This window comes from Loxodonta africana, chromosome 7 (genome assembly GCF_030014295.1).
Source record: "Loxodonta africana isolate mLoxAfr1 chromosome 7, mLoxAfr1.hap2, whole genome shotgun sequence".
NCBI lineage: Eukaryota > Metazoa > Chordata > Mammalia > Proboscidea > Elephantidae > Loxodonta > Loxodonta africana.
In genome coordinates, this window is record NC_087348.1 from 72,600,046 (window position 1) to 72,612,956 (window position 12,911).

Below are 12,911 nucleotides of genomic sequence, written 5' to 3' on the forward strand. Positions count from 1 at the left end.
CCTTAGCTTCTGCTTCCCCGTTCCATGGCTTCTCAGCCCCTTGGGCTTCGCCATCTGAGTCTGCCCTGCTGAGGCAAGTGTTCCAAAGCTCTTTAGCTCCACTGATAAGTGACTGGAGGCACTCTACTCTGCTAGTAGGCAATCAGCTCTCTTGCTCCGTGAGTCAGCAAGCCTAGCTCACCATTAAGTGCCTGGAGGCACCCCACTCTGCCAGGAAGCCTACGCAAAGGCACTCAGCTCTCTTGCTCCACGGGGCGGCTCTAGCACTGTCATGAGCTGGTCTGGTTCTGCTGGTGCTTCTTGCCATATGCACCACCTCCAGTGTAACAGCTTTCCTTAGTTCCTTCTGAGTCCTCACCAAAATTGTCTCTGACAGCCATAATTCCAGCAACGGCCTCTTCAAGGCAAGCTAGGCCTTTACTATTAGGCACTTTGAAACTCTTCCAGCCCCTATCCACTCATAATTTCAAAACTGCTTCTACATTTTAGGTATCTGTTAGAGCAGCACCCCTCTCTTCCAGTACCAAATTCTGTCTTAGTCATCTAGTTCTGCTATAACAGAAATACCACAAGCGGATGGCTTTAACAGACATTCTCTCACAGTCTGTTGTTGTTGCTGTTAGGTGCTGTCGAGTCAGCTCTGACTCTTAGCCACCCTATGCACAACAGAACAAAACACTGCCCGGTTCTGCGTCATCCTTACAATCGTTGTTATGCTTGAGCCCATTGTTGCAGCCACTGTGTCAATCCACCTCGTTGAGGGTCTTCCTCTTCTCCGCTGACCCTGTACTCTGCCAAGCATGATGTCCTTCTCCAGAGACTCATCCCTCCTGACAACATGTCCAAAGTAAGTAAGACACAGTCTTGCCATCCTTGCTTCTAAGGAGCATTCTGGTGGTACTTCTAAGACAGATTTATTCGTTCTTCTGGCAGTCCATGGTATATTCAATATTCTTCGCCAACACCACCATTCAAAGGCGTCAATTCTTCTTTGGTCTTCCTTATTCATTGTCCAGTGTTCACATGCATATGATGCAATTGAAAATACCATGGCTTGGGTCAGGGGCACCTTAGTCTTCAAGGTGACATCTTTGCTCTTCAACACTTTGAAGAGGTCCTTTGTAGCAGATTTACCCAATGCAGTGCGTCTTTTGATTTCTTGACTGCTGCTTCCATGGCTGTTGATTGTGGATCCAAGGAAAATAAAATCCTTGACAACTTCAATCTTTTCTCCATTTACCATGATGTTGCTCATGGTCCAGTTGTGAGGATTTTTGTTTTCTTTATGTTGAGGTGCAATCCATACTGAAGGCTGTGGTCTTTGATCTTCATTAGTAAGTGCTTCAAGTCCTCTTCACTTTCAGCAAGCAAGGTTGTGTCATCTCCATAACACAGGTTAACGAGCCTTCCACCAATCCTGATGCCCCATTCTTCTTCGTATAGTCCAGCTTCTCAGATTATTTGCTCAGCATACAGATTGAATACGTATGGTGAAAGAACACAACCCTGATGCACACCTTTCCTGACTTTAAACCAATCAGTATCCCCTTGTTCTGTCCGAACAACTGCCTCTTGATGTATGTAAAGGTTCCTCGTGTGCACAATTAAGTGTTCTGGAATTCTCATTCTTCACATTATCCATAATTTGTTATGATCCAGACAGTCGAATGCCTTTGCGTAGTCAATAAAACACAGGTAAACACCCTTCTGGTATTCTCTGCTTTCAGCAAGCATCCATTTGACATCAGCAATGATATCCCTGGTTCCACGTCCTCTTCTGAAAGCAGCCTGAATTTCTGGCAGTTCCCTGTTGATATACTGCTGCAGCCGTTTTTGAATGATCTTCAGCAAAATTTTGCTTGCGTGTGACATTGATATTGTTCCTCTTCCAGTCAGTTGGCCAGGAAGCTGTCTTCCATATTTCCTGGCATAGACGAGTGAGCACCTCCAGCGCTGCATCCGTTTGTTGAAACATCTCAACTGATATTCCATCAATTCTTGGAGCCTTGTTTTTCGCCAATGCCTTCAGAGCAGCTTGGACTTCTTCCTTCAGTACCATCGGTTCCTGATTATATGCCACCTCTTGAAATGGTTGAGCATTGACTAACTCTTTTTGGTATATTGACTCTGTGTATTCCTTCCACCTTCTTTTGATGCTTCCTGCGTCATTTAATATTTTCCCCATAGAATCCTTCACTATTGAAACTTGAGGCTTGAATTTTTTCTTCAGCTCTTGCAGCTTGAGAAACACCGAGCATCTTCTTCCCTTTTGGTTTTCCATTTCCAGCTCTTTGCGCATGTCATTATTATACTTTGTCTTCTCGAGCTGCCCTCTGAAATCTTCTGTTCAGTTCTTTTACTTCATCAATTCTTCCTTTTGCTTTAGCTGCTCGATGTTTGACAGCAAGTTTCAGAGTCTCCTCTGACATCCACCTTGGTCTTTTCTTTCTTTCCTGTCTTTCCAATGACCTCTTGCTTTCTTCACGTATGATGTGCTTGATGTCATTCCACAACTCGTCTGGTTTTCGGTCACCAGTGTTCAGTGCATCAAATCTATTCTTCAGATGGTCTCTAGATTCAGGTGGGATATACTCAAGGCCATATTTTGGCTCTCGCGGACTTGCTCTGATTTTCTTCAGTTTCAGCTTGAACTTGCCTATGAGGAATTGATGGTCTGTTCCACAGTCAGCCCCTGGCTTTGTTCTGACTGATGATATTGAGCTTTTCCACTGTCTCTTTCCACAGATGTAGTCAATTTGATTTCTTTGTGCTCCATCTGGCAAGGTCCATGTGTAGAGTCGCCATTTATATTGGTGAAAGAAGGTATTTGCAATGAAGAAGTCTCACAGTCTAGGAGGCTAAAAGTCTGACGTCAGGGTGCCAGCTCCAGAGGAAGGCTCTCTGTCTGTCAGCTCCAGGGGAAAGTCCTTGTCATCAATTTTCCCATGGTCTAGAAGCTTCTCAGTACAGGGACCCCAGGTTCAAAGGACATGCTCCTGAGGTCCCCCTCCCTCTGCTTGCTTCTCTCTTTTATATCTCAAGAGATTGACTCAAGATTTAACCTAATCTTGTAGACTGAGTCCTTCCTCATTAACATAACTGCCTCTAATCCTGCCTCATTAACATCATAGAGGTAGGATTTACAACACATAAGAAAATCACTTCAGATGACAAGATGGTGGGAATGATTCCTACATGATACTGGGAATCATGGCTTACCCAAGTTGACACACGTTTTTGGGTGACAAGATTCAATCTATAACAAGCATCAACTGCAGTACAGAAAAACAAAAATCAGCATTTAAAAGTAAACTTCTTTTTTTAATTGTACTTTAGATGAAGGTTTACAGAACAAACTAGCTTCTCATTAAACAGTTAAACAATTAGTACACATATTGTTTTATGACATTGGTTAACAACCAACATGTCAACACTCTCCCTTCTTGACCTTGGGTTCCCTATTACCAGCTTTCCTGTCCCCTCTTGCCTTCCAGTCCTTGCCCCTGGACTGTTGTACCCCTTTAGTCTCGTTTTGTTTTATGGGCCTGTCCAATCTTTGGCTGAAGGGTGAACCACAGGAATGACCTCATTGCTGAGCTAAAAGTGTGTCCAGGGGCCATACTCTCTGGGAAAAGCAAACAACGTTTTAAAAGTCATTTTACCTTTTTGAAGAAAAAGTGGTTTGCCAAGTGGTTTAACACCATAGGGTTGCTAGGATCAATAGTATAGGCTCTAGAAAGAAGCTGGACACCATTTTTGATGGAATCAGCCTGAAAGAAAACAAAAACAATGGGGTTATTACTTAAATGGCACTTGAAGTTCGATTAGTTAATCACCACTTTTTCAAAGTTTTCTTTACAGTCTCAGGAAATAAGATTATATAAACCTAAATTCAGATGCCAAAATGTGGCTCTTGTGTTAGTTAACTTCCACTAGGATGCAAAACAGATAACAAACAGAATTTAGTTTCATTTAAAAACTTAACTGTAAAAGTACCCCATGGTAAGGTACAACACGTCCTCTGAAATTGGGTGTATGTAACAAATACATTTGATATCATGTTCTTAAATAATTTACTGCTAATCTATAAGGATCCACAAGGCAAATAATAGAAAATACTCCAAACAGTCTGCATTTTTATCAGCTTTATTGAGATATAATTCACATACCATTCACTCATTTAAAGTATACAATTCAGTGTTTTTTAGTATATTCATAGAGTTGTGCAACCTTTACCACAATCAAATTTTGGAACCTTTCCGTTATCCCTCAAGGTTTGTGGACTGCCCAACAGCCATTCCATCACTCTTACCCTGCTAAGAGAATACAGATTTTGTAGCCTGTGGTGATCTTTTGACTTTAGAAAGGAAAGATCCTTCCCTCCCTCTTCCTTAACTCTAGGGGTGAATCATGATTGATCCAAACCACTCAAGATAATCTAGTCCCCCTTTTTGAAAACTGCTCTAAGGCAGTGGTTCTCAACTAGAAGTGTTATTGACTCTCCAGGCAACATTTGGCAATGTCATTTTTGGTTATTACGACCTGGGGGATACTTACTGGCACCTAGTGGTAAAGGTCAGGGATGCTGCCAAACATCCTACAATGCACAGGATAGCTTCCTATAACAGAGTGTTATACCTGGCCCAAAATGTCAACAGTGCTGTGGCCTAAAAATCTTGGTAGCCCTGTTGTGGACATTTACACATAAGGAGTTGCATACTGTGAGCTTCCTTTTCAATCAGATAGACTTCTTTAAGAGAAAGCTTTTTTTCCTTTCCCCTTTCTTTCATCTTATAAGGCTGATACAATAAACAGACTGCCACATCTTTCTCCCGCAGAGTGGTTGGTAGGTTCGAGCCGCCAACCTTTCAGTTAGCAGCTGAGCATTTAACCACTGCATTACCAGGTCTCCTTCCAACCTGATATACAGGTCTATAATACCTTATCTGGAATTCTGAAATCCAAAAACTCCAAAGCTTATTCTATAATCTTGGAGCAAACTCATCTGGTGACAAAACTGTACCTGGATTGTGAGGTTATTACAATTCGTGTGAAAATTCACTCATTTTGTCACAAAAATATTAGTCTGACTTTGGAGTGCTAATCTCACTGAGGTGTTATATATTATACAAACATGCACTATATTATCTTTTTTGTTTTTCAATATTTTATTGTGATTAAGGTAAAAGTTTACATGGCAAATGAGGTTCTCATCTAATAACTTCTACACAAATTATTCAGTGATATTGGTTACATTTTTCAACAATGTATTACCCTCGTTCATTCCCTTCTGGATATACCACTTGCAGTACCCTCTCTCTTACCTTGTCATCTTTGCTTTAGATAATTTTTGACCATTTGGTCTCATATGGATAATTTTTTTTTAAAGAAACTCATTACTCATGGATGATATTCTTTACTTTAAAAGCCAATCCGTTATTTAGCTAAAAGGTGACCTCAAAGGATAATTTCAATTTAAGGTTTAAAGAGTATCTAAGGGTGACAGTCGGAGAGTCCTCTAATTTCAACTGGTCCAGTAAGTATGAACTTTTCAAGAATTTCAGTTCTGTTCCACGTTTTTCTTCTGTTCTATCAAGATCCATCTATTGTGGCCCTGATCAGAATGGTCTGTAGTGGTAGCTGGGCATCATCTAGTTCTTCTGGTCTCAGGTAGATGAGTCTGCGGTTCGTGTATACTAACAGCTCTGTAGACTACTTTCTTCTGAGTCTTTGGTTTCCTTCTTTCTCTTTTGTTCCAGGTGAATTGAGACCAATAGTTGTATGTTGGAGGCCTGGTGGCGCAGTGGTTAAGAGCTCGGCTGCTAACCAAAAGGTTGGCCGTTCAAATTCACCAGCTGGTCCTTGGAAAGCCTATGGGGCAGTTCTACTCTATCCTATAGGGTTCCTATGAGTCGGAATCAACTTGACGGCAATGGGTTTTCAACAGGTTAGTTTTATGTCAGATGGCTGCTTGCAAGCTTTTAAGATCCCAGACACTACTCACTACATTGGGATGTAGAACATATACTTTATGAACTATATTATGCAAATTACCTGAGCTATCTCACGAGACTATGGTCCTAAGTCTTCAATCCCAGAAAACCAATCTCGCAAGGTGTTTGGTTATGTCTAAGAAGTATCTGTATCTGTGTCCTCTGTATGGTTTATTATATGAATATACATGCAGACAAATACACACCCGTGTGTACATATGCCTACAGATACATCTATCTGTGCACGTATCTGTACCCATATATTCATACCCACATACATATATGCCTATATATGTACATGCGTAATGACACACAGTTTTTGGTTGTTGTTGGTAGTATATTACCTTTCTATAATCTGAAATCTTGACTTCTGAAACACATCTGGCCCCTGCGGTTTTAGATAAGGGACTGTGGACCTACAAATCAGTCATGAACTATGTAATTTTTTGATTTACATACCTCTTTATTATTGAGTTCTAGAACAGCCAGTCCAACCAATGCTCCCACACATTTGGAATTGAGTTCCAGGGCTCTGCTGAATGCCAGACGAGCTTTCTCCAGTTTGTTAAGCTTCACAAAGCAATGACCCATTCCTAAACGAACTTCCGCTAAAAACATAGAATCAGATATTCAATCTCTCAAACAAGCATTTCAAAGGTTCAAGTTCAATAAAAAAAAAAAAATTTAACCCATCTCTATTTATGAGTCACAAAAGTCCTAAATTAAGGCTTTTAATTTTATAATTCTATAGTGTAGTGCAACTATACTATAAAATCTCTTGCTATGCCACAAATCTTGTTTCACTAGAGGTTGAATTATACCACTCCCCATCCTCCACTCCCCTCCCCCAATCACGGATACCTGCCTCACCAGAGAACAGAACACCTATAATACTGGTATTTTTCTTCTCTTCTAACATCCCTGTTAAAACTATACCTTCAATATCTCGTTCCTGAAGACCAAATTTTAAACAGAAAACAAAAAATTCCATTAAGACTTTAAATATCGTGGCTGATTATATGCACACACTGCCATTCCTTCAGAGCTCTGCTTATAGCTATAACCCAGTTTCAAGGTTATACCAAAAGGCCAACCCCTCCACTAGTCAGTAGATCTATCCCCTCTGTCTTTTACCCTATTTCTCCCTGTACCAGATACACTAGCTTCCTCACTCTTCCTCAAACCTGATAGACACACTCTATTCTGAGGACCTTTGCACTTCCTATTCTCTCTTTCTGGGAATGATCTTCCCCATATATCTGGATGGGTCTTAGGTCTTTATGCAAATGTTACCTTTTCAGTGATGTGTCTCTGGTCATCTCTTCTAAGCATCCCTCACCCTAACACTTCTCATATCCCTTTCCTGCTTTTTCTTTCTCCTTAGCCCTTATCAATATCTAACATAGCATATATTGTAATTATTTATCTTAATTATTGCCTATCTTTCCCACTAGAGAATAAATTCCACAAGGGCAGGGACTTTTGTTTTCTTTTCTTCATTGCTGAATTTCTAGGGTAGTGCCTGGCACATACAGAGCGCTCAAGAAAAATTTGCTCAGTAAACAAGATTTTGGAAAAGAAAAATAGTATAGTGCAGAAAGATTATACTATGATCTACTACCCAGCCAACAAACTTCACAAACTACTGCGAAATCATCAATATTTTAAGTTGAGTCACACATAGATTAGACCTAAAATAGTTTTCCCCTTACCTGGACATCCTGGGTTAGTACGCAATGCTTTCTTATAATAAGCAAGAGCTCCTCTGTAATCCTTCTTGTTGAATGAAATGCAAGCTTTACCTGTAATGATTTTTTAAAAAAAATGAGCACATACTGTCTAGTTAAAGAACACAAACCTAATACGCTTTACATTAATTGACCTAAATGCTTAAAAATAGTGACATGATTTCATAGCAAAACTTGTTTACCATCAGGGTATATTAATTTATGCCTATAAATAGAACATTCCTGTCTTTATGTATCTATAAAATAATAATTTAAATAATCTGGAGTTATCTAAACAGTGTTTTATTTAGTCTTTAGAAGGAAATAAAAAATTATTCTTAATGGTACGTATTTTATTTCTGCAATTTCGATAGAAACCATAATTTGTTGTAGATAGTTTCACTTTTGAAAAGACAAAGCTGTTCCACTTTGCTGTCAGGCCCAGTTCCTAAGGAGCTTACAAAGAGATATATTTTAGGCAACACGTGAAAAAAATAGATTCGAAAAAGGTTGCTGAAGATCACTTACCAAGAAGGGCTGGAATATTATTTGGAGACTGGTTGAGTACAAAATGAAACTGTGCATCAGCTTGATCCATTTTGTCACCTTCAAGTAGGCAGAAACAGGCTCTTCCCAACAAATGGTTCTGAAAAAGTCATATAATCACCTTAGGCTTTCGTTTACCAAGGACTAATCACAATTTATCATGAACGTGTAACATAAAATGAAAATCATATAGGAAAGGGGTGGAGTGTCATACAAATTCCTCCAGCAACTGTAATGTGTTTAAATTACCAACAAGCAATTCTTAATTGCAAATTGAGAAACTATCCTGAAATGCAAGTCCTCTGTGCCAGTAACAATGACAACAAGAAAAGTTCAAATTACTTAAAATCTGCTTGAAATACACCTGGAGATGTTGGGATTACTAATTCAACACGTTTTATACGCTAAATTTGCCCATAGTACACCAACAGTACAAGCACCAAAGAAATTCCCATCTTAATGAGGAATGCTTTTTCTTGAACGATCATATTATTTTAAGAAAAATTCTTTGAGAAAAAAATCTCGTTGCCTATCACACACATTTTGCTTTCTTGTGGTACGTTTTTCTCCCTTTCATAAATTCAAAGAAACGTAACTTATTTTACCTGATCATACATAATAATTTTATCAGCCATCGTATACAACAGGGTTGCCTGTGTAATCAGATCCTTCTTATTGTCCTTATTCTTTTCCTTCCGAGCCTGTTGGACATAGTAGGCCGCCAGTGTATCCAAGCAAGTCATCTGGTCTTTTTCATGGTCTCTGTAGTCCAAATTGCCATCTATACGAGCTGCTTCCAACAACTTGACAAACTCTTCTGTTTTTCCTTGCTTGTAGTATTCCAGCTACGCAGTAAGCAATTAAATTAGAATCACTGAAGCATATGGTCATACAAAAACCTTTTACGTGAACGTTTCCAGCAGCTTTATTTGTAGCAGGCAAACTGGGAACACCCTAAACGTACATCAGCAGGGGACAGATAAACCAGCTCTGGTGTCGCTGTGCAATGGACACTACTCAGCAGTAAAAAGGAATGAACACGCTACAACACGGATAAACCGCAAAATAATTATGCTGAGTGAAAGAAACCAGATCAAAAAAGAGTACACGCCATATGATTCCACTTATATAAAATTCTGGAAAATGCAAACTAATCTTTAGTGATAAACAGCAGATCAGTGGTTGCCTGGGGATGCAGTGGTGGGGGGAAGGTTTTTGGGGGTGACTGGAAATATTCATTATCATGATTGTGGTGATGGTTTCACAGGTAATGTATACATAAAACTTATCAAATGGCACAAGTATGTGCCACTGATCACAGCTCAAGTATGCCTTCACTAAGCTGTTAAAAAAATTAGGATCCCTACAAATGCTTCCCATTTACTTCTTACCGAGCAATAGTTGATTTCGAACTAAATTTTCAAACAAGCAAAGCCTGAGAAAGCAAAACGGGAGGTATAAAGAATTCTAGATAGAAAACTTGGGTTTTGGTTCTTGATTTACCAAAAGTTATCTGGGCATATTAAGTAACTTCCATTGTATTTATAAATAGTAAAAGGAATATCTATCACTTATTGATCACCTAGCATGGGCCACATACTATGCTAGAAGCGTCACACACATCATCTCTAATGTATAGAGCCACCCTATGAAGTAGGTACTAACATCCTCATACTGAAGATAAAGAAACAGGCTCAGAAGGTACATCTCTGTCAAAGATCACACAGCTAGTTAGCAGCTGAGTTGGGATTTGAACAAAGGCCTCTCTAATTCCAAAGCCTACACTCTTTCCTCTGTAACAACTTATATTCCTATATTTCCTCTGTAACCACCTATATTAACATAGCAGGTGCCATGCTAATTCTCCATTATTCCAATCTTCACAAAAGTGCTGTTAAATGAAGCGCATGTACTAAAACATTATAAGTTCTCTTCTGATTTTAAAATATGTACAAGGATTAATGGCTTATTCTCCATGGAATAAGAAGTAATAAGAAAACCTGGAACTTCAATTCAGGAAGGCACTGCTTGTCACTGAAAGTGTATCTCTATAAATCCACATCCAAGGAAAAGTAAATTTTAATAAGCCTGAGCACTGGATATAAGCCCAATTCTAGAACTACTTCTTTGACTCTTCAAGACATCAGGTGCCCTCCTATGTATCTTTACATGAACGTGACCTGTGGCACACCTGCTTAGAAATAATGATTATAGTATTACTACCTATTTCCATAACAGAAAAACAAACAAAAAATCCCAAAAAACTTTATGCAGCTAGTGCTGACGGATGGGGGGAGGAGGCAGAGCATATTTTAGCCTTTCTGAGGTGATTTTCCTGATAATCTCCAGTAACGGTCATATTATGGAAGGAGGGGAACAAACACAGACAACGAACTTAAGCCGGAGATAAATTTCACCCAAAAAGCTTTTGTGGGTTAGCCTTGGAACCTAATCACTTTCTAGAGTATTTTATGGGAATTGTTTTACTGTTATGGGGAACAAGAACAATGTTAAGTAGCAATGGCAAATTATATTTTCTCAGCTTATCTCTAAACCATAACCCAGTTTCACTGAATAATCATGACATAATCAAATATTTAATATTCAGTATCACGTACTCACTAACGTAAGTGAATTTTACCTATATCAACACACAAGCAAATTTATCAGCAGACTACACATCATTTAGGAAAACGGGCTGACTGTTCCACAAATGGTAAGACAAACTGCTTCCATAGACTTAGTACAATTTATTTATCATGTGCCCAAGCTGGATATTACTATATCTGAAAACAGAAACCACTATTTTCCCAACCAACAAATAAGAATATTTGTTAAAGGAACACTAACCGCCAAAGCAATCCATATGTGCAGTTGTGTGTGCTCCTGTTTCAGAATGCTGATAACTTCATCCCCCTCCGGTAACTGATCGAAGTCAAGTTCAATAACCTAAAACATAAAGTGTAGGTTTTAACACTTCTTTTTTAAAATTCACATTTCTTCTTTGCTGCTTTTCTTGAACGTACCTCAAAATGCACACAATTAGGGTTTGTGTTCAATTTAAGTATGGTGAACTATTCACTATGTGTTAAGAACTGTTTAATGGAGCACATGACAAGCAGCTTCTACTGTAATACTAAAGTAAAAAGCACAGAAAAGCAAACAGATCTTGCTAGTTGTCCCCAAATCACTAGAATGACAAAATGCCACAAAAACTTTGCTTACTCAAAAATAACACAAAAACCCTGCTTAACACATAATTCAAATAAAGTGCAAACGAGCAACCTAGGGACACTGATGAGGTAGGTCCGACAACTTGCGAAGTACAACCTTATACGCAAATGCAAAGTTGAATGCCACTGTACACATTAATCATGGCAGGAGCATCTGTGTGTTACAGACACTCCTGAATGGGGCACAAAAATAATAATAAGAAAATGTTCTGGCATTAGATATGATGATGATTATACAACTTAGTGAATATATTAAAAACCACTGAATTTTATGGTATATGAATTATATCTCAAAATTAATCTAAATAAAACAAAAATGGTAATAGGAAATGTCCAATAAGACCTAATACCAAAGCTGAGAGCAAGTCATAGACCACCTCTGGTTAAAGGGTGAGGAAGAGAGAGAGGATTACTTCCATCAGTACACAGTAGCAGGTTCTCCTTAGACACTCTAATAAGCTATATCTTAAGGTCCCTATGTCGCTGTGGCAACTCCACAGATCATTTGACTGTTTTGCTACGTGTCCTGGGTAGTGGAAATAGTGCACAATGACAGACTCGAGTTTGAAGAGGAGAAGGAGCGAAATCCTATGTATTCCCAAGAAACACTAGATAGACCACAGTGACATCAGCGCCCACTTCTGTAATCTGTGGCGGGATTTAGTGTTTATCGGGCACGCTCACACCCCTGCGCCTCCGAATTATTTGGGAGAAGAGTGGAGTTCTGTCGAACACAAACAGGTAACAGGCAGAAGGAGAACTTTCAAGAAGAAGAACTTCTCGAAGTGGCCCTGAGGCTGCGAGGACGCAGGTGTACCCAGCCTCAGACGGTGCAGGGGCTGGGAAAAGAGGTGACCGGAGCTTTGGCCGGGCATTTCGGCAGGGGCTCCTGGGGGAGGGGATTCCTCTTGCTTCGGGAACCAAGTCGAGAAAGGGAAGGGGGGAGGGAGATCGTCCAAGTTCACGGCTCCCACCTCCCCCATATTCGACACTTACCTCGTCAGTGTCCCGGAGGGGAATCTCGATGGAGCCCCGCGACATGATGAGATCAAAAGGCAAGCGGGCGTCCAGCCCCGCCGCTCAGCAGCCCGTAGTCCTGGCTTCTGGCTCTTCCAGGGGCTAGCTGTTGGTCGGGCTCTAGTTGTGACTGCCGCCCTGCGGCGCAGCCGGAGCTCGGGCTTCTCCTTCCCGTCAGCGGCTCAAACAAGGAGCAGCAGACGGCGCCCGGCCACTTCCGGAGGCCCCGCCCCCTGCCCCGGAAGGATTCCTCGCGGGCCGGTGAGTCCTGTGGTGGCTCTACCTGTGGCTCTCGTGTTTCCCGAGGCTTTCGTTCGCGGATCGACTGTAGGTTGACCGAGAATTTACAAAGCCTCTGTAGCCCTGAGACTTTTGAGTATAAGCTCGGCACTTGC

The 12,911-nt window shown here is 40.3% G+C and overlaps 1 protein-coding gene across 1 annotated transcript in view; it reads right to left on the bottom strand.

Annotated features, from left to right (window-relative positions):
• CTR9 (CTR9 homolog, Paf1/RNA polymerase II complex component) overlaps nucleotides 1–12,685 on the bottom strand; it is a 34,548-nt gene extending 21,863 nt beyond the window's left edge. The window contains exons 1-7 of the mRNA XM_064288432.1: nucleotides 12,496–12,685; nucleotides 11,117–11,215; nucleotides 8,872–9,111; nucleotides 8,249–8,366; nucleotides 7,706–7,795; nucleotides 6,453–6,601; nucleotides 3,663–3,770 (exon numbers count right to left, since the gene is read on the bottom strand). Of these exons, the coding sequence (XP_064144502.1) occupies nucleotides 3,663–3,770; nucleotides 6,453–6,601; nucleotides 7,706–7,795; nucleotides 8,249–8,366; nucleotides 8,872–9,111; nucleotides 11,117–11,215; nucleotides 12,496–12,540 (849 nt within the window). The 5' untranslated portion in view covers nucleotides 12,541–12,685. The remainder of the gene's footprint in view (nucleotides 1–3,662; nucleotides 3,771–6,452; nucleotides 6,602–7,705; nucleotides 7,796–8,248; nucleotides 8,367–8,871; nucleotides 9,112–11,116; nucleotides 11,216–12,495) is intronic.
• Between the last annotated feature and the right edge of the window lie 226 nt (nucleotides 12,686–12,911).